This window comes from Nelumbo nucifera, chromosome 3, assembly GCF_055504915.1.
Source record: "Nelumbo nucifera cultivar China Antique chromosome 3, China Antique-T2T, whole genome shotgun sequence".
Classification (NCBI taxonomy): domain Eukaryota; kingdom Viridiplantae; phylum Streptophyta; class Magnoliopsida; order Proteales; family Nelumbonaceae; genus Nelumbo; species Nelumbo nucifera.
In genome coordinates this window covers 18,181,909-18,202,117 of record NC_142651.1, presented here as the reverse complement: position 1 = coordinate 18,202,117, position 20,209 = coordinate 18,181,909, and the positions used below count along the sequence as shown (strand labels likewise).

The following is a 20,209-nucleotide window of genomic DNA, read 5'->3' as shown; positions in this document are numbered from 1 at the left end:
ATTGTTCGAATAATTATTACAAGGGTAGTATGGGAATTAAAAAATATTGTAATGGCAGACTTCAACGGAAGGCTAATGGAAAGGGATCTTTGTCTCAAGGTCATTGTACAAGAGGGTCTTTATCGCAGAACAAAGTACAGGGGGGACTTTGTAATTTACCCTTTATATCATTTTGTATGTATTTACTCTGGACATATTTGCATTTGTACTCTTTCCAAACTAAGCCTTAGTAGCCATTGCAGGGGAAGACCTAGAGATTTTCGAGAGACAATAGCAACAGAACAGACTGGTCTCCCATAGGAACGGCAGGAACACCTCACAAACCACCATTAGTGCTGAAACCAGCGACCTTGGCTGCAATTACCACGACTCCCTCTCTGTCTTTTATCTAAAATCCTAGGACTCCAAAAGAGGCAAATACATGGAAACAAATTAAACTACCAGGTACCAGCGCCATTTATAAGGAGGCATCACCTTGGAATCTGCATCTTTAGATGAGATTGTAAATAGCAGAGATGAGTAATTTTAATGCTTAATTGCTTACTAGACGTGGATGGACGATGTGCATAAGTTTACATCATGAGGAACCATAAAAGGGAAACCATAAATGGAAAAAAGGACCCAATAGGGATCACATCAAGACGGCTGCTGAAATGTGGAGATAAGCCCACAAATTAGTTATGCAGTGCAGGTTCAAGATGCTCCCAGACCCCAGTAACGACTGAAGGAGACTAGGCGCTGCGGGAAGAGATTCCTTTTGGATGGTTGACGAATGCAAACAAATAGCTAGCTCCAAGTTTACCTCAGAGGATCAAAGGGAAATTTGAAGCTGACTGGCTGCCAAACAAAGAGCAATTACCCTTTTTCTTGAGTGACCTTCCATGGGACCCCCGATTCATCTCTTAGATTTGGGCCATTTAGCTGGGAGGGCTTCTCCGCGCTTCTAATTTTTCCTTTTTGTATCAAGGAAAAAAAAAAAAACTGTTGCCTGTGGATTTAGTGCATTATATTTTCGTGCCAAAGTTTAAGAAGAAAATGAATTTAAATAGCATTAAGTGGGTTGGGCAAAACTGTCCTCAAGGACAAAAAAACCTAAACCCAACCAGGTTAACTATTACCCTGCATAAACACTGAAATAATTAATAATGATTTACAAGGATTGACAGAAGCAATGGCCAGGACCCACCTGTCAACTTCCCAGTCTAATTTTTTCCATCACCTTTCTTTGTCTCTCCATTTTTAACTTTCACCAACGTTTGTATGTCCTATAAACCAATTACACAAAGAAGAACAAAATCGAATGGGTGAAAGAAAACAAAAGAAAGGAGAAATAAACAATTCTCTTGTGTAGCATATAACCATCTACAGCCGTAGAATAGTTCTAAGGGTATCACAAAGGTTCTGAATGGTCTTTTGCTCTTGTGCTGCTTGGTACTCCTGGAGGGGCATCTCTTCATAACACCTGGAACATATGAAACATGAAAAAGTTAAAAACAGAAATTACACCCAAGTAGCATGTGTAAATGCAACACTTTTAAGGAAGTAAAAAATCTGCAAGTTGATAACATGAATGGTGGATCTAACAAGCAATTCGAAAATGACAGATATAGATACTTTTCTGTAAGCATGTAATGGTAAATTTCTTTCCTTGTTTGGTCTGGAAGAGTATGGGCATCATGGGAGCCCAAATAGTCATGGAGCTTACTTTGAATGGTCCTAGCTTATTTGGGGCTAAAAGAGTTTCTAGCTCTGTAAGTTTGACAAAGGGAAATCAAAATTTTATACATTTTGTGGTGAGCTAAAGCCTGCGCCAGATTCAGTAGTGTGGAACTTGAAGTTAACCTGTGATACACGCTTGGAGGAAGGGGCATCTGCACACATCATATAGCCAAATAGATGAAACCAATACCTATCATATATAACTTCAAGAAATACAACAAAGACAGAGATGGCAACAGACCTCATTTTGTCCCCTTCGGCCTTTTTTAGACTGTCCATCACCGCTAAAAAGTTCCTGAACTGCTTCTACAGCAATGGTACCACTGTTATCCTGTTGTAGACCCCCAAGCACATTATCTGACACCAGAGCAATGGGAGATATGTCTGTTGCCTTCAAGAAGGGTATAGGTACTGTATTCCCAGCTGCATAGATGGACCAAAGCTACAACAACAAGAATCTCAATTAAGTAAGAACCTGATATTTACTTTCAAAGTTTCAATAAAGAAGGCATTGATTTTGAAGATCCACTTTAAGGAAAGAAACCTAGGAGTAGCTCCAATAGGTGATAAAATGAGAGTAAGTAGACTGAGGTGCTTCGGTCACATGCATAGAAGGCCATCTACAGTACCCATTAGAAGAAATGATCTGTTACAAGTTGAAGGGGTTAGAAAAGCTAGGGGCAGGCCGAAAAGAACTCAGGTGGATGTAATAAGAAATGATTTAAGCACCCATAATTTGTCGATGGGTATGGCACTGAACAGAACAGAATGGCGAAGCAGGATTCCTGTAGTCGGCCCCATATAGTTGGGACTAGGCTTAGATGATGATGATGATTTCCAAGGAAAGAAAAAAAAAAAGAAGATAGGAAGCAAAACTGAAGCTACTGGTGAGATAAAAGCAAAGCATCATTTTATGAGGCTTTCCTTTTTCCCCTTTCTTTAGCAAGAACAAGCTAGCCATACTATTATATCATGGAAATGTAAGTTAAAAATAGGAAAGAGTTTCCTTTTTTATTGTGTGTGTGTGTGGGGGGGGGGGATGGTTTGCAACTTGATTGTGTGGCATTACATGTATTCTATTGCATTTGCAACTTGCATGAAATAAATTTACCTTATTACTGATGGTTGAACTTTTCATTGTGCCAGTGCTCATACCCTTCAATGTGCTACTGCCACCTCCAACCTGTAAATTAGAATGGCTTTCCATCTTCAGATTATGTTCAGGAGATTCCAGGGTAGTAGGTAGTCCATGCACTGTCTGTGGCTCAGGGTTTTGTTCTGCATCTTGAACATTGTTGGCAACGGAGTAGTTCATATTATCCAGCCTGACACAATATTCTAATGAGCTGCTTTACCATTAATGAAAATAAACAGAGAAATGCTTGCAGCACAGAAAGCACATGATGGAACTTGAAAAAAAGAGTGTTATGTGAACAGCTGAAAAAACAAAAGATTCAAATACAGAAAATCTAAATGAAACAGAAATACAAAACCTATTTAGAGGACATATCACTATAGTATTCTTTTTTCTTTTGGAAATTTTTTACTTGTTTGTTTGTGCTTTTTATGCTTCTACAATTAAGTTGTTCTCTCATCCACCAATTGCTGCATTATTTATATAAAAGAAAAACCTAGTAGGAAAATACATTACAAATCCCCAGATGCTAACTTATGGGCCATCCAGGTGTAACATCTTGAACCCTATTAGATTCATAAACCTACAGTTACCACAGGATAAAGGCATAAGCCTTGTGCATGATCTGATTGGACTTAGTGGTGTATCATTGTTCCAAAGACTTTCATAAAGCCAATTTAAAGAAACACATCAGGATTTGTTTGGGAAACACTAGGAAACAATGGAAGAAATAAGATACACATGAATATGCTAGGGAACTCGATAAATCTCGAAAGTACATAATCAACACCAGTTCCAAGGCTGAAATGGTTGGAAATAAGGTATAAGAACATAATAAACATGTTTTAATAGTTTGTGTGAAATAATACAATGGATGCTACTGAGTTTGTTAGTTAATCTTTTTATTTACTTACCAAAAACACTAAATAATACATAAACTATGCATTTAAAAATTAAATAGTACATTATAATTTCAACATGAATTCTTTATAAGTTTATATAGATTCTAAAAGCAAGAGATGTTAGTTTCAAAAATATACATGTGAACCAACTACAAATTAAAACGAATAAAATTTAAATGATATATTATACACCTTGAACCATGAAATAGTTATAGATTAATATGTATAAGTATTATATGGTACTTACATGAACGATGATGAATTCATTGGCTATAGATGGCAAATGAAAAAAGATAAATAACAAAAAAAAATTAAAGATAAAAGTACAGGTTCTAAATGACTATTCTACATTTTATTCATCTTTTGCACTTCAATTGCTGAGAATTAAAGAATCCATTAATAGATCTTTGGATAAGATAAATCTTCCAAAGATCCAATCATCCAAATAGTTCATTGTTAGCACCAAACACTTCGAATCATGAGAAATCAAATGTGAAATATTATGCAACTTTCAGTTTTCCCCCAAAAGTTGGGGAATCATACTCATGGAAGCTTTCCTTACCATTCTTAACCCTGTTCTGTGATGGTTGAATCATATGTCCACATGTATCTATCCATTTGTTTACTTATATAAATATATGACTATGAATTATCTTACTAGAAGCCTGGGTCTTCTTTGGAACCAATCCAACTTCCTTAGCTTCACCTCTTTCCTCAAACCTCCTCCTGCGACCTAGATCAATACCTAGCTTACTGACCACAACCTCCTCAAAGCTAACTGGAGAAACAGATGAAGGTTTGACCACAGAGATAAGCCTGTCCCTCTCTTCTCCAATGACACCACCCTCATCAGCAACAACAGATCCAACTTCCTTATATTCATAGGTGGCTAATGCTCAACAAAAAATCAAGAATATTGGAGAAGGGATAGAAGCAGATTTGGGGATAACAGGTACAATTTCAGAAGAAAAAATGGAGAAGGATAAGATATCGAGAAAATTGTTAACAAAAATATTGAATTTGGAAAAAGACTCAGTTTATTCATTTTGGGAGGAGAGGCATTTGCTAGAAGAGCCATTAAAGAGTTCGAGGGGAGGGAGGAGAGCTTGAAGAAAGCTACTGTGGGGGAAGGAGGAGAGGCCTGGAATTAAGCTGACGAAGGGAGTGTTGATGTTCTTGAGGAGGAGGTTTAGTGAAAGCTAGCGCGTGTCTACCCTTTTTTTCGTCTTGTTTGTTTTGTTTGGCGTGGTGGAGTCCACGTGGAGGGGGGATGTTGGGTGGTGGGTTTTGAGGGAAGTCTTTGTAGTTTGTTTTTGTTGTGAGTTCTGTTGTTGTCATGGCTGCCTCTTCCTTGTGGGTGACTACTTGTCACCTCTCTATTGTAAGTTTTTTTTCTTCTTCAATAAATTTTCGTTTATTATCAAAAAAAGGACTATGAATTAGTAGTAGTTAATTCTTATTTCCCCTTTTCCTGAACTTCTCTGATTATCTATGCCGTGTCATGAGAAAAGGAAACAAACAACCCAGCTTGTTATAAGTTATCTAGCTTGAATGCAAACCTGCCATAGATAATGCCTTTCAAATGAAAGGAAATAATACAAATTCCACAAGAAAAATCAATTTAAGGGCTCATATTGTGCTTGACTTACGTCAAGGCAACAAAGAGCACAAAAACTGAAACATATATCGTAATCTCAAGTATTAGGAGATGTTTCTTTTTCTTCTTTTCTTGCCTTTTCTGGGAGAGGGTGAAACTGGGGGTTGGGGAATGGGCTAAGATTATCTCAATAAATATGTATGCTAAATGGTGGCAGTACATGATAAAGAAAGCATCAATCAGTTATGAGCACCTACTAGTGTTTTGTTTTGGATTAGTGAATTTACATTAACTAATAACCACAATTAATCAGAAATGAAGCATTGGATAATGTACCAGAGGTTAGATGATTTCTCTTCTGGTGCATGAGGAGAACTTTCAATGTTTTTAAGAACAGTAGTGGTTTCTTTTACATAGGAAACTGATGTTTCTGGATCTGGCTTATCTACCTCAACTCCACCATGAACTATAACTGTCCCAAAATCACCTGTTTCATATAAATTTCATTAACATATTAAAAGACTGCTCTCATATCTTAGGAAGACTACTACTCTATTCAGAACAGAAGTATTTTCACGAATAAACAACAAATAAATAAATCAATATTTAACTTTATGAAAATACCATTTTAGTTGTAATATGAAGTCACAATTATAAATTCTTTAACAAGAGTTTTCTTGTTATATCTTCTGCAAACTATAAGGCCTCAAGTTTTCATCACTAGTTCAGTTTTTTATTCTTTTCCCCTTTTTTGCCTCCATTCCACCTTCTAAGTCTTGAAATAGCATCAATTCACTAGTTTATGCACATGACCAAACATCTTCGTTGACCTTCCGTCATATTTCACCTATTTAGTCTATGTGTAATCATTTCTAATTATATACTTCCCCTGCCACTCAACCACATAAAAATCCTTATTTTAGTCATGTTCATTGAGTGGATGTATTAAGGACCATTACTTGGTGTAATGGTAAAATATTGGGCTGGCTAGTGTGAGAGTGTGGTTCAAGTTTGAGGTCAGACCTTTGTGAGAAAAAAGCCAAAAGAGCCAAAAGTTAAGACTATACCCAATCCACTCCTCTCAAGATCCCAGATAGCTGGGACCAACATTGGGTAATGGCCTTTTTATTCAGTGGTTGTGTTGCTTCTTGATTGCCCAGCATGCTGTTCCAAATAATATAATTGATCATATAATTGCGCAACATGCTGTTCCAAAAAGAAAGCCCAAGCCTAAGAACTATGGATCTCAAAGCCCATATTTGAAGGTTCACACTCAAGACACCCCTGACAGCCCATGAACTTGGGCCTATTCTAGTATATTTGGCCAGCTCAAGTGGGGCCTATAGGAGATTCCATCAATCAAATATTTGATTTGATAATCAAATCAACTAAGGATTTGATAGGGATTGAGAATTTCCTTTTATATTTATTTAGATTTGAATTTTTTATTTGTTAGAAATATGGTTCCCTGTTTAATTTTCTTTGGTAGAAGGTTCCCTGTTTAGTTGCATCTAATAGGAAGGTAATTAACTTGTAGATCTCAAAGAGATTTGAAGTTTATCTTATACAATGAAAAAAGAAAACCCAAGAACGCCATCATTAAAAACATATTGATTGAAAGTGGTGCTGGATTAAGACTTCAGAGATATTTCCAACATTCTCTAAAGATGTTATAATTAGAGGATTGCAGTATGCTGCTACTTCTCACTTCTAGAATCAACATCTCAAGGGAATGGATTCCTCCTGCTATGAATCAAACCAAACTCAATTTTGATGGGTGTAGTATTGGAAATCCAGATCTTTCTGGCAAAGGGGGAGTTTTTAGAGATAATTCAGGTTCAACCATTGCACTCTATTTGGGAACAATAGGTGAGGTTGAGTCCACAAGGATGGAACTGCACCTGTCCTTCAAGGATTAACGATAGGCAAGAGGCTGAATTTGCAACATATAGTGGTGGAAGAGGATTCTGAAGCAGTGGTGGGATGGCTAAACTAAAGAATATCAGCCAAGGAACATGGAAATATTGACATACATTGGGAAGCTAAGCAACTTACTAGGAAGATAGTAGTGACATGGCTATGGACTCAGAGATGCAAATGGAAGAGCTGTTTCACTACCAAGGCAAAGGGTTAATAGGGAACAATTGGGCTGGAGCTGGGGGGTAATGAAGCCATATGAAGGAACCATGATGTGGAAGAAGTCATGAGATGGTGGGATGGTTCAAGAACTTTGTTGATGAAGAAAGAAGCTAGTCTGCTTTCCTGAAGGAAGAAAGTGTAGGGTGTGGTTCAATGTCTAAATCACTAAAGGGCTTTGGTGAGTTTTTGGATAGAACTTAGAAAAATGTCAAGCATAATGAGAAAGTGAGGAAAAGTCATTTTCAAAGGAGGAAGTTGCAGAAGCATTCTTTACTATGGCAAACGGCTTGGAAAGTGCAAGTTGGATGTTCAGGGAAGAAGGAAAGATTGGGAACAGATGCTGGTGGCTTTAGTGAAGGAAGTACATGATTGGAAAAAGATACCAAAAGTGATAAGTTGGGGATTGAAGCTCAAGGGGTCAATGATATTCACACCTTTTGAAGTTGAAAAACAGTCCACTTGATGTCTGAAACTGTTTGAGATTAGATGCAAACCAGAAAATAAACAAACAAGAGAGGAAGAGAAGAGAGAGCTGGCGGCAATGAGTGTTAGAGAGTAAGAGTTTCGAACATTACCTCTCTCTAACACTCTAAACATCTTATTAAGAAGTTAATCTTTGACAAATTACAGAGAGGCCCTTGAGTGGGCAGGAAAATACAAAAAACATAACATTACAGAGTATGAGCCCATAACAGATTTTTTGTATTTTCCTGCCCACTCAAGGGCCTCTCTTTAATTTGTCAAAGATTAACTTCTTAATAAGATGTTTAGAGTGTTAAGAGAGTGGTTATGTTCGAACCTCTTACTCTCTAACACTCATTGCCGCCAACTCTCTCTTCTCTTTCTCTCTTGTTTGTTTATTTTCTGGTTTGCATCTAATCTCAAACAGTTCTAGACATCAAGTGGACTGTTTTTCAACTTGGTATCAGAGCGGGCCATTGCTTGGCGTGTCCCTCATGTGGTTCTAGTTCAGCCAACTGCATGAGGAGGCTCTAGGGCTGAAAGTTTATAGTCATCCGCCTGGTTCTTGGAGGTCATTGGAGGGTGCCCAAGTTTCTACACACTTGGAGAAGGGTTCGGTGACCAGGAAGAATCAGAGAGCAAGGTGTTCGGCCTGATTTGAAATCAGAGAAAAGGATTTCGAAGTTATCTCAGAGAACAAGTGTTCGGCCTGGTTTGAAGTTCAAACCAGAGATTCTTACTGTAAGCTTTTTCTCAGTCCTTTGCTGGGTTATTTTTGTTGTTTGGGAGGACTGTTAAAGCACTCAAAGCCCACCTCCATTCGGCCCACTGTTGCTGGACTGATTCTACTCAGAAATTTCTGGGTTATTTTGGAAGTGCTATTTGGCTGATTATTGGACTGCCAAGCTGCTGAAACTAATCTAAACTAAGTGGTACTAGTCTCATCTTCATCCTAGCCTCTTCTTGGACCTATATTGAATACTTTGAGGTGGTTTCTTCTAGTTAACAGTAGGTTGTTAACTACTGCACACTGAATGTTCGACAAAATGTCTCTCAAGGATTGTGGCCTCTTTTTCTTCCCTTTGGGACAACGGTTGTTGGGAACCTGAAATACCTAGTGATTGGAGGTTTGTTGGGTGTCTTTTGAAGGCTGAAACAGTATAGAAAGAGCTACCACCGAGCTGGACTGTCACAGTTATCAAGATTGAACTGATTCTGTGAGCTAGTTGTTGTTGCCTATTCAGCTCAAACTAAGCTCATCAAGACCCCCAGTACTTTGGGAAACCTATTAAAATCTTAATTGGAGCCTTTACATGATGGATTTCTCAAGCCTTGAAAACAAGAATGCTGCTGAATATGGACAGATTTTGGGAACCCCAACCGATTCTATGTTGGCTGTAACTACAGTTAAACTTGATGGGACCAACTACTTGGCTTGGTCACAATCAGTGAAAATCCATATTTGTAGCGAAGGAAAATGGGGTTTTATTTCTGGGAGCAAGAAAGCTCCTCCAGAGGATGATCCATCTTATGAGAGATGGGTGCAAGAAAAATACACAGTGATTGGGTGGCTTGTGAACTCAATACAGCCACAAATTAGTCAGCATTATCTGTGGATGAACTCGGCCAAAGAAATCTGGGATAGTGTTGTAGAAACTTACTCCCAGAAGTTGAATGTTGCCAGAGCTTATAAACTAAGAAGTGATGTGAAGAATCTAAGACAGGGGGATAAGTCACTTGCAGCATACTTCTCAGCCCTAAAATCGCTATGGCAAGAGATTGATTTGATAGAGGCTGTGACATGGGATACCCTTAAGGATGCTGAAACATACAGGAAATTAGTTGAAAGGAATAGGGTTTTTGAGTTCTTGACAGGGCTGAATTCTGAATATGACATTACAGAGCAAAACATCTTGTCCAAGGAAGATGTTTCATTGTCTCAAGCATATGCTTTGGTCAGCAGTGAAGAAAGTAGGAGGCAAGTGCATGTTCAAGGTGTCAGTACCAATGATCATTTTGCAAATATGGGAATTAAACCCAAAGGGGTTACAGAATCTCCCAGTGGCACAGGAAAGAAGGAGGTGGTGTGTGAATATTGCAAAAAGCCGAAACACACTAAGGACAAGTGCTAGAAATTGCATCCCAGTCTTGTCCCTATCCGATTCCAGAAGAATAATGATAGTAGAAAGACAGGAAGTGCACATGCAACCACAAGTACAGATACAGAGGTTGAGTCTGCCGGTGCACAATTGGCAGCCATGAAAGCTGAATATGAGAAGTTTGGAAAGATGATCAACCGGCTTGAAGGTGTAACTTCATCATCCAACCCTTCTGGAAGTCCAGCCACCACCGCATTTGCTCACTCAGGTATAAGGGCTTCTGCTAACCATGCATCCACCTCAGGTAATCCCAAGACCCCTTGGATCATTGACTCAGGTGCTTCTGATCACATGACCAACCTTTCCACTTTGTTTGTGTCATATGATTTGCTTCCTGATCGTGACAAAATCACCTTAGCTGATGGTTCTCTTGCCCCTATTTCTGGCAAGGGAACTGTCAAACCTACAGACTCTTTACTCTTATCTTCCACTCTTCATGTACCTAAGTTAAATACCAACTTGTTATCTGTAAGTAGCTTGACCAAGTCATTGAATTGTTGTGTAACCTTTTTCCCTTCTCATTGTCTGTTTCAGGACCTGAAGTCTCGGAAGGTGATTGGGAGTGGCCATGAAGCGAATGGAATATACTTGCTCGACACCCCTGGCCAATGCTTTGATCATCCCAAGAATGTTGCTTTTGGTTCTACTTCTTCAAAGTCTGTCAGTCAAATTATGTTAAGTCATTGTCGGTTGGGTCATTTACCTTTTTCTGCTTTAAGTCATTTGCTTCCCAAACTATTTAAGGGAGTCAGTGTGTCCAGTCTCAATTGTGAGTCATGTCAGTTGTCAAAGCATTGTAGAAAAAATTACCCTGTGAGCAATAAAAGATCTTCTTTTCCTTTTCATATTGTACACTCTGATGTGTGGGGGCCTTACCACTTATCCTCTATGGCGGGTTACAGATATTTTATCCTGTTTATTGATGACTTTTCTAGATTCACTTGGATATACTTAAAGAAATCCCGAGATGAAGTCCCGAGACTTGTGAGGCAATTTCATGAGTTTGTTTTAACTCAATTTGATACCAGAATTAGGGTTTTCAGATCTGACAATGCAAAAGAGTATTTTGAGAAGAGTTTATCCTTGTATTTCTCTGACATGGGGGTTATTCACCAAAGTTCCTGTGTTAGAACCCCTGAACAAAATGGAGTTGCTGAGAGGAAAAATAGACATATTGTTGAAGTTGCAAGGAGCCTTTTATTTGCCTCATATGTTCCCACAAGATTTTGGGGTGATACTGTACTTACTGCTACCTATCTCATAAACCGTATGCCATCTAGGGTTTTAGGGTTTAAATCCCCCTTCAATCTTTTTCATCCAGACAAGGATCTCTTCCCAATTCCTCTCGTGTGTTTGGCTGTACCTGTTATGTTCACACTCCAAGTGTGCAGAGACATAAGTTTGAACCAAAAGCCCACAAATGCATCTTCCTTAGTTACTCCCCCACACAAAAGGGTTATTGTTGTTTTGATCCAAAGACTGGCACCCGACGTGTCTCTATGGATGTTACGTTTGATGAACTTTCTTCTTTTTATCGTTCCTCTCAGGAAGGACATTGTCAACAGGGGGAGAGTCTGTCACAAGTTTTTGCTCTTCCCCTTCCTGTCCCAGTTGAGTCTCTTGACAAACCTGTATCCTCACAAAATGAATCAAAGGAGGATCAGCCACTTCATTCCTCTTGTCCTAGTGCTCCTATTTCTTTACCTCCTCGTCCTACCCATAATCCCAAAGTGTATCAAAGGCAGAGATCCAGGAATGAGCAAGTGGTTTCCCTTAGAACAGATGAGGCTCATACACTCCCAATCACAGATGAGATAACATGTACTGCTTCAGCTCCCTTGGAATCATCCTTCCTAAATCTTGATGTCCCCATTGCTGTTAGGAAAGGAAAGCGGAAGTGTTCTGCACACTGCATTTCCAAACACCTTTCTTATGACCTACTTTCCCCCTCATGCTGTGCCTACCTCTCTTCAGTTGCTTCTAACCCCATTCCTAGGTCTGTATTAGAATCTCTTGGGATTCCAGAATGGAGAGATGCCATGCAGACTGAAATGGATGCTCTACATGAAAATGGTACTTGGGAGGTGGTGGATTTTCCTGAAGGGAAGGATCCAGTTGGGTGCAAGTGGGTTTTTACCATTAAATACAGGGCTGATGGGACTATTGAGAGGTACACAGACATATGGGATTGACTACTTGGAGACTTTTGTCCCTGTTGCTAAGATGACATCTGTGAGGGTTCTTTTATCTCTGGCAGCTCACTTTGATATGCCTCTTTATCAGTTAGATGTAAAGAATGCATTTCTGAATGGTGACTTACATGAGGAGGTCTACATGTGTCTTCCTCTAGGAATGTATGGGAAAGATATGCAAGGAAAGGTATGTAAACTGAAGAAATCTCTTTATGGCCTCAAACAATCTCCTAGAGCCTGGTTTGAGAGATTTAGAGCTGCACTTGTTAAATTCGGCTATGTTCAGACACAGTCAGATCATACTCTTTTTGTGAAGAAAAGTGGATCTCTAGCAGTGTATCTCATTGTGTATGTTGATGACATTATAGTGACTGGTGATGATGCCTCAGGCATTCTGGCCCTTAAGTCTTTCCTACGTAGCGAATTTGAGATTAAGGATCTGGGGGAGTTGAGATACTTCCTTGGCATAGAAGTTGCCGGATCCAAGGATGGAATTCTTATTTCCCAGAGGAAATATGTCCTTGATTTGTTGTCTGAAACTGGAAAAATGGGTGCAAGACCAGCTACAACTCCTATTGATATGAGTCACAAACTTTTAGCTTCGGATGGAACTTTGTTGGAAGACAAAGGGGTCTTTCGGAGACTTCTTGGGAATCTTTTGTACTTGTGCATGACTAAGCCAGATATAGCGTATGCTATCAGTTGCATTAGCTAGTTCATGCATGCTCTTAGAGATACCCATATGGCAGCAACAAAACGGATTTTGTGCTATCTGAAAGGCTCTCCAGGAAAAGGAATTCTATTTACCAAGCATGGTCATCTAAAACTTGAAGCCTATACTGATGCTGATTGGGCTAGAAATATTGATGATAGAAGATCTATTTCAGGGTATTGCAGTATGGTGGCTGGTAATGTTGTCTCTTGGAGGAGTAAGAAACAATCAATTGTGGCCCGATCCTCCGCAGAAGCAGAATATAGAGCCATGGCACATGGAATCTCGGAATTGTTGTGGCTAAGGTCCTTAATGGAAGAACTTGGGATTGATCATGACAAACCCATGATGTTGTACTGTGATAATCAAGCTGCCATTAACATTGCTCACATCCCGGTACAACATGATAGAACCAAACATATTGAGGTTGATACACTTTATTCGAGAAAGAGTCTCCTCCGGTGAAGTGTGTCTTCCATTCATTACTTCTGAAGGACAACAAGGCAAGGCTTCAACATGACACTGGCAAGCTGGGCATGATTAACATCTATGCTCAGCTTGAGGGGGAGTGTAGAGAAGATGGGCCGAATGGCCCATAGACTGTCATTTCATGTTATGTTATGTTTCTCTCTGTTGTGGGCCTTATTTTGGGCCCATACTCTGTAATGTTCTGTTTTTGTATTTTCCTGCCCACTCAAGGGCCTCTCTGTAATTTGTCAAAAATTAACTTATTAATAAGATGTTTAGAGTGTTAGAGAATGGTTATGTTCGAACCTCTTACTCTCTAACACTATTGCCGCCAGCTCTCTCTTCTCTTCCTCTCTTGTTTGTTTATTTTCTGGTTTGCATCTAATCTCAAATAGTTCCATACATCAAGTGGACTGTTTTTCAACTGGATCAGAGGCCAGCAGAGCTTGAAGATTAGGGAGGCAAAGAGAGCTACAATATTGCTGGAAGGTCTTGAAGTGATCGAATGGATGCAGAAGTTTGTTTCAGAAGCAAGTTCTAATGGTAAACAAATGAACTTTAAGAAGTTGAACCTTGATGGAAGAAAGAGGTACGAGTTGGAATGCGAAAGGTTGTTACAAAACTCTGCAGGAATTCTTTGGAGGAAGAAAGAAGCAGGTGGTCTGCTTCCCAGAAAGTAGAAGGGGTAATGGTTGGAAGGCAGTGGCACAGGTACTGAGTGACTTTATTCAACAGCTGAAAACAAAACAAGTAGAGGCTGTAGCAAAGGAAAAGAAAGGGGGTATACAAAAGAGAGAGGAAGAACCCAGTGACAGAAACTGGTTGATTGCAGAAAAAGGAAAAAAAAAGTAGTAAAATAGTAGCATTAGTAGAAAAGGAGAACTGAGGGAAGAAATTTGTGGTGGAAACCTCTAAAGGGATGAGAGATCCATCCTATGGACGCCCAAAAGATTGCAGAATAAGGGGCGAATTTCAAAAATTTTTCTCTCCCTTCAACTGGGAATCGTATTCCCCATTTAGAAAATCATATTTTCAAGGATCAATTCTGAACCATAAACTGAACCAGATCTGAACCAAAAAGAAGTGGGAAGGATTATACCTGATACGGAGAAGTAATATCTCCCAACGAAGGTGTTCACGCCCAAGGAAGGATCCAAAGACTGCTCCCACTGAAGATGGCGCAGTGCAGGTGGAGCAGAATCAGCAGTGTTCTTCTCCAAGAACTCTGTCCTTCGCAAGAATCAGCAAGATGGCACGTGAGCACAACTTCCTTTCAATCCTTTCTCAAAGGACTGATGTCAAGATCCAATCTTGACTTCTCCCACAAGTGGAGATCGAACTGGAAAGCAGGGCGGCAAGAACAGGGAGGCGGCAAGAGAGTATTTGCAGGGAGCAGAATTCTCTCTTCTAGATTTCAGCACCAAAGAAACCTGATGATCTGTGTGTATTGTCTCTAAAGGCTGCCGCCCCCTTCTTCTTTTATAGTCTTAAAGGGATCAGCTCCTAATCAGATTAGGAGTTGCTAATCCAAATCATATTTGGTTTAGAAGTCCCTTTAAGTGATAAGGGATAATCCTTATCTTATCTGGAGATCAGATCAGCCATCTCCTAATCTGATTAGGAGGTTTCCAGATCTAAATCTTATTTAGATCTTGGACTCTCTAAGTGGATAGGGTCTAAGCCCAATCCTATTAGCTGATCCACTTCAGATTTCGCCCCTTTATTAACTAAATAAGCAACCCAGTTCGAAATGGGCTTTAGGCCCATTAAGCTTATGTGCTCACTTAACCCTCTTAACTGCTGCCCAGTTGGCCTTCCTTGTATGGCGTGGGACCCAAGCATTGATCTACACATCAGCCACATGGGTTCGGCCCAGCCTTTGTTACAAGGACTGGCCGAATACACTGTTAAAGACAGTGCACCCCCTGAAACCCATCAAATGGGCTCTACGGGCCCAACACTTACCCTAAGAGGTCCCTGGGCCAAGCCACCTTGTAACACCCAGGGACTGTGGGCAGATGCAAGATTAGCCCATCAGGTATTAACCTCAATGGTCTTACACTTAACCTCTCAGCCCATAATGATCACACACTGCCCGACAAGAGAGGACCTCTCCCTCGGCTGCAAGGAACAGCGTTGCACTCTCCACTTGTATGGATCCCGGGAATTAAAACCTTCTTGCAAACATTTTAGAAACCATAATGTATATACTTTTATATCTCATATAAAATATATTTTGCAAAACAAATCTATTGAAATCGGCTGCCGGCAGTCTTGGTTTCCATCAGTGAGACTGCATCCCCAATCATTACCTTTGTCCGACAAAGGGGCTGATCCTGTCACTATGATCACCCACTCAGATGAATTCTCGGACTGTCCCAACATACCCAGGTTTTGACCCCCGCTAAGGATCTCACTGATTGGTACATCAAAGACAGCCCAATCCGACACCTAGTGTAGTATCATAATCGAGTCTAGGGGTCGGGTGTAACTTTCCAGTTTTGCCCATCAATCTCCAAGGTCCAGGGCAATACTGGAAATCTGGTCCAGTTCAAAGATTCAATTAATCCTACACTGTATGTGCCTAGGGTTTCACCCTGGCAGCTGAGACAAGCCACCCCAACTGACTTGGTGGCACCACAGTGTCAGCCTTGTCAGGATAGGTCTCCCCAGACCGACCCACTGGCTGTGAACATTCTAAACTAACACGAGTCTCATTAAGTGTCCAGTTTAAGGGTATTACACAGAAACATACCAAGAGAACATGAATCAAATATGTATCTTTATTCATTTACAATAAACTCATAAAGTACATCATTCTGATTGAAGCTAAGGGCATACAAAACTGTCTAACAACCTCAAGTCCACCAAAGGATTGGAGAGGTATTGCGCAGGCAATACTCAGAGAATCAAACCTGCAAAAGCCGATGGTGATTACTCCTTATGCCTCTTGTAAAGCTTTGTTAGATCTGGCTGAAGGTGAAGTAGAGATTTCAGTTTTATTTATTCACTCAGAGGCTGGTGCTGCCACATTCTCGAAATGGTGTCCTCTCTCCAATACCAAAAGTTTTTTTATCGAGGACAATGTAATAGTCAGATTGCTTGGGCTACCTTTCAACATCTGGAAGGAGGAAGTATTACAGTCAATAGCTGTAGTCTGTGATGCAAGATTAGATAGTGTCTTTGATTGTGATCTCCATTCAGTTGCAGTGATGTTAGGTGGTGTTAAACCCAGTGACATTCCAAGGAAGATAGAGGTTGTTTCAGATGGTTTAGTCTACCCCGTTTGGCTTTCTACTTCCATTGAAGCCAAGCTAGGGAAGGAGGGAAGGGAGGAAGATGAAGGGGCAGAACATGCTTGGTTGCGTGGTTTGCAAGGCAGAGTAGTCTCTACAAGAGAAGTTAAGGCAACTGAGGTTCCCAAGAAAAATGTGTAAAAAGAGAAAAAAGAGGATGATTTAAACACTTGGGGGAAGTCTGCATGGCAGGGTGGGCTGAGGGATGGCAGGTCCTATGTTCAGTCGGTGACAAGGGAATTAAATGGAGACAGGCTTGTTCCAGTTCAAATTTCAAAACAAAATGAACAAAGCTCGACAAGGTTTCAGGGTTCGAGCCAGTCCTGTGAGCCGGTTCAGTCTGGTCCAATGAACCAAGGCCAGCCACATGTTGTTTTAAGTAAACACGTGACTGGCAAAGGGATAGGGGGGTTGGGTCCAGGCCCATCAGGATCTAATGGGTCTAGTCAAGTGAATGGGCCGGCTATTATAAATTGGATGGGCCCAGACTTTAAAAAGCCACGCGCCCTTTTAAGTAGGCACGTGACCAGAGGAGATGGGGAGATGATGGACCAAAAAGATGGTCTATCATCGTCTCCCTCGAGCAGTTCGCAACCAGCGCCTGTAGGAAGTAGAGTTTGCCGCAGTGGTGCGGCAAATCTGAACTGGGCATGGGTTCCAAGCTTGAAGAAAAAGGGCTTCTCTCCGGAACAGCGCAATCCGAGGTTCAAGAAGCATCATCCGACGACAGTGGGGATAGGATTTTCCCTCATTCCGGCGACAGAAAAACAGAATACCACAGACGCATTTGAGGACTGTGAGACGGAGGAAGAAAGTAGCTCAGATTCAAAGTCTGAAGGCTCTTCAAGTATTGGAAGTGTAGAACTGAAAAAAGCCAAGCCCCTCAGCGCTGTTGAGAGCCTACATACCGAGCTGTTTTTTTGGAAAATGTCGATGTGGAGACTCTGTAACTTGATTATCTTATTAGTATAGTCCCTGTTGTATATTACTTTTACATCTTATTCTTCTTTTCTCTTTCAGCCCTATATGGGCATTCTTGTAATTGTACATATCTTTTAATATATAAGAGACTCTTTGAGGTGGGGGTCATTGATTCTTGACACCTCTAAGATTATTCTTGTTCTTTTCTCTATTCGGCCAATAGTATTGACATGGTACCAGGGCAGGTTGCTCTCTGATCTATTTTCTCGCTCTCTTTAACCTTACTAGAAGCAGTAAACCTATCGTATTAGGGCTGTCTTGATCAACCCTTTTCTGTTCTTTCTTCTTTGCGCAACCAGCAGGAGAGATTTCTTTAGATCTCTCTTGGGAGACATTGGTTTGAGGCCAAACTTCAGATCTGGTGTCGCCTAGACCTGATTTATTCTCCCTACAAACAACATCTGATTTGGTGAAGTTTTCGAAGGAGTTCTGATCTTCTTCTTAGGGTGGCAACAATATACAGTTTCCTTTTTTGGACTGCAACAGCTTTGGACTTCAGATCTGGTGTCGCCTAGACCTGATCTATTCCACCTACAAACAACATCTGATTTGGTGAAGTTATTGAAGGAGTTCTGATCTTCTTCTTGGGGCGACAACACTATACAGTTTCATTTTTTGGACTGCAACAGCTTTGGACTTCAGATCTGGTGTCGCCTAGACCTGATCTATTCCACCTACAAAAAGCATCTGATTTGGTGAAGTTTTCGAAGGAATACTGATCTTCTTCTTGGGGCGGCAGCACTGTACAGTTTCCATTTTTGGACTGCAACTTTTTTTGGACTTTAGGCCTTCTACATCAGCCTGTGATTTAAGTTTTTCTCTCCAGATTGAAGGGTTCTCTCAAGCTCTCCTTAACCCTAAACTCAATTTCTGGTTTGGAGTTTTTAAGGACTGCCTCTATCAGCATAAGATACCTCCTTGTTCTTGAAGAAGACGTCTGATGTGTTGGTAAATCACAGATTTCTCTCAATCGGCTGACTTGATCAACCTATAACCCTAGATCTGGTGTCGTCCTAGGGTTTTTTTGCCTCCCATTTATTTGATTTAGACTTCAGATTCATATTTGAAAGGCCTTAGACTCAACAGTCTTAAAAACTTGCCTTTTTTGGACTGTCATCTTGAGTTCTTGATTGCTGAATTTGGTTGTCTCTGATATCCTTGTGCCTGGACTGCTGTTTTCTTGCTGAAATGGCCTCCGATAGAGTCGATACTAGTCCTATAAAATTGGAAGGATCTACCTGTGGAATTGACACTACTTCTGTAGCACATGGGAGTAATAAATCTTCTACTGGTGGCGATTCTTTTGTTAAAGGTGATTCTCTGGCATCTATGGTTGAGCAAAACATTTGACAACTGGTAACATCTGCTATTGACTTACCTGGTGAGTTTTCCGGTTATTGTGCTTCTCCTCATATTTGGATCATTGACTCTAGAGCTACCAATCACATGACAAGAGCCTATCCTAACCAACCAAGTAACCTTACTAAAACCCATCACAAACATATTATTACTGCCAATGGTGAAAAGTTAAACATCATTAGTAGTAGTGATATGTCTCTTAAGCTTTCACCCACTGCATCTTTCCCTCTTACCAAGACCCTTCTTGTTCCTAATCTCACTACAAACTTGATTTCTGTTGGCCAATTAATTGATGAAGGTAACATTCTCATCTTCTCTCAGGATGGATGTTTGATTCAGGACCGGAACACTAGGAAGGTGAAAGGGAAGGGGCGCAGGTTGGGCCATTTGTTTGCATTGGAGTTCGAGAAGCCTCAAACAACAGCATCATCAGTTTATTTCAATTCCTCCACTTCTAGTTCCTTTCTGAATCATAGAAATGAAGGGATGAGAGATCCATCCCATGGACGCCCAAAGATTGCGGAATAAGGGGCGAATTTCAAAAATTTTTTCTCTCCCTTCAACTGGGAATCGCATTCCCTATTTAGAAAATCATATTTTCAAGGATCATTCTTGAACCTTAAACTGAATCAGATATGAACCAAAAGGAGTAAGAGAGAATTATACATGATACGGAGAAGTAGTATCTCCCAACGAAGGTGTTCACGCCCAAGGAAGGATCCAAAAACTGCTCCCACTGAAGATGGCGCAGTGCAGGATGGAGCAGAATCAGCAGTGTTCTTCTCCAAGAACTCTATCCTTCGCAAGAATCAGCAGGATGGTACGTGAGCACAACTTCCTTTCAATCATTTCTTAAAGAACTGATGTCAAGATCCAATCTTGACTTCTCCCACAACTGGAGATCGAACTGGCAAACAGGGCGGCAAGAACAGGGAGGCGGCAAGAGAGTATTCGCAGGGTGCAGAATTCTCTCTTCTTGATTTCAGCACTAAAAAAAATCTGATGATCTGTGTCCTTAAGGTTGTCGCCCCCTCTTTTTGTTAACCTAAAAGATCAGCTCCTAATCCAATTAGGAGCAGCTTATCCAA

The 20,209-nt window shown here is 40.4% G+C and overlaps 1 protein-coding gene across 1 annotated transcript in view; it reads right to left on the bottom strand.

The window, feature by feature from the left end:
* Positions 1-1,023: 1,023 nt before the first annotated feature.
* Positions 1,024-20,209, bottom strand: part of SIK1 (Protein kinase superfamily protein) — a 125,558-nt gene continuing 106,372 nt past the window's right edge. Inside the window, exons 14-18 of the mRNA XM_010262183.3 lie at positions 5,690-5,840; positions 2,831-3,044; positions 1,961-2,161; positions 1,786-1,871; positions 1,024-1,462 (exon numbers count right to left, since the gene is read on the bottom strand). Coding sequence (XP_010260485.1) covers positions 1,363-1,462; positions 1,786-1,871; positions 1,961-2,161; positions 2,831-3,044; positions 5,690-5,840 — 752 coding nt within the window. The 3' untranslated portion in view covers positions 1,024-1,362. The remainder of the gene's footprint in view (positions 1,463-1,785; positions 1,872-1,960; positions 2,162-2,830; positions 3,045-5,689; positions 5,841-20,209) is intronic.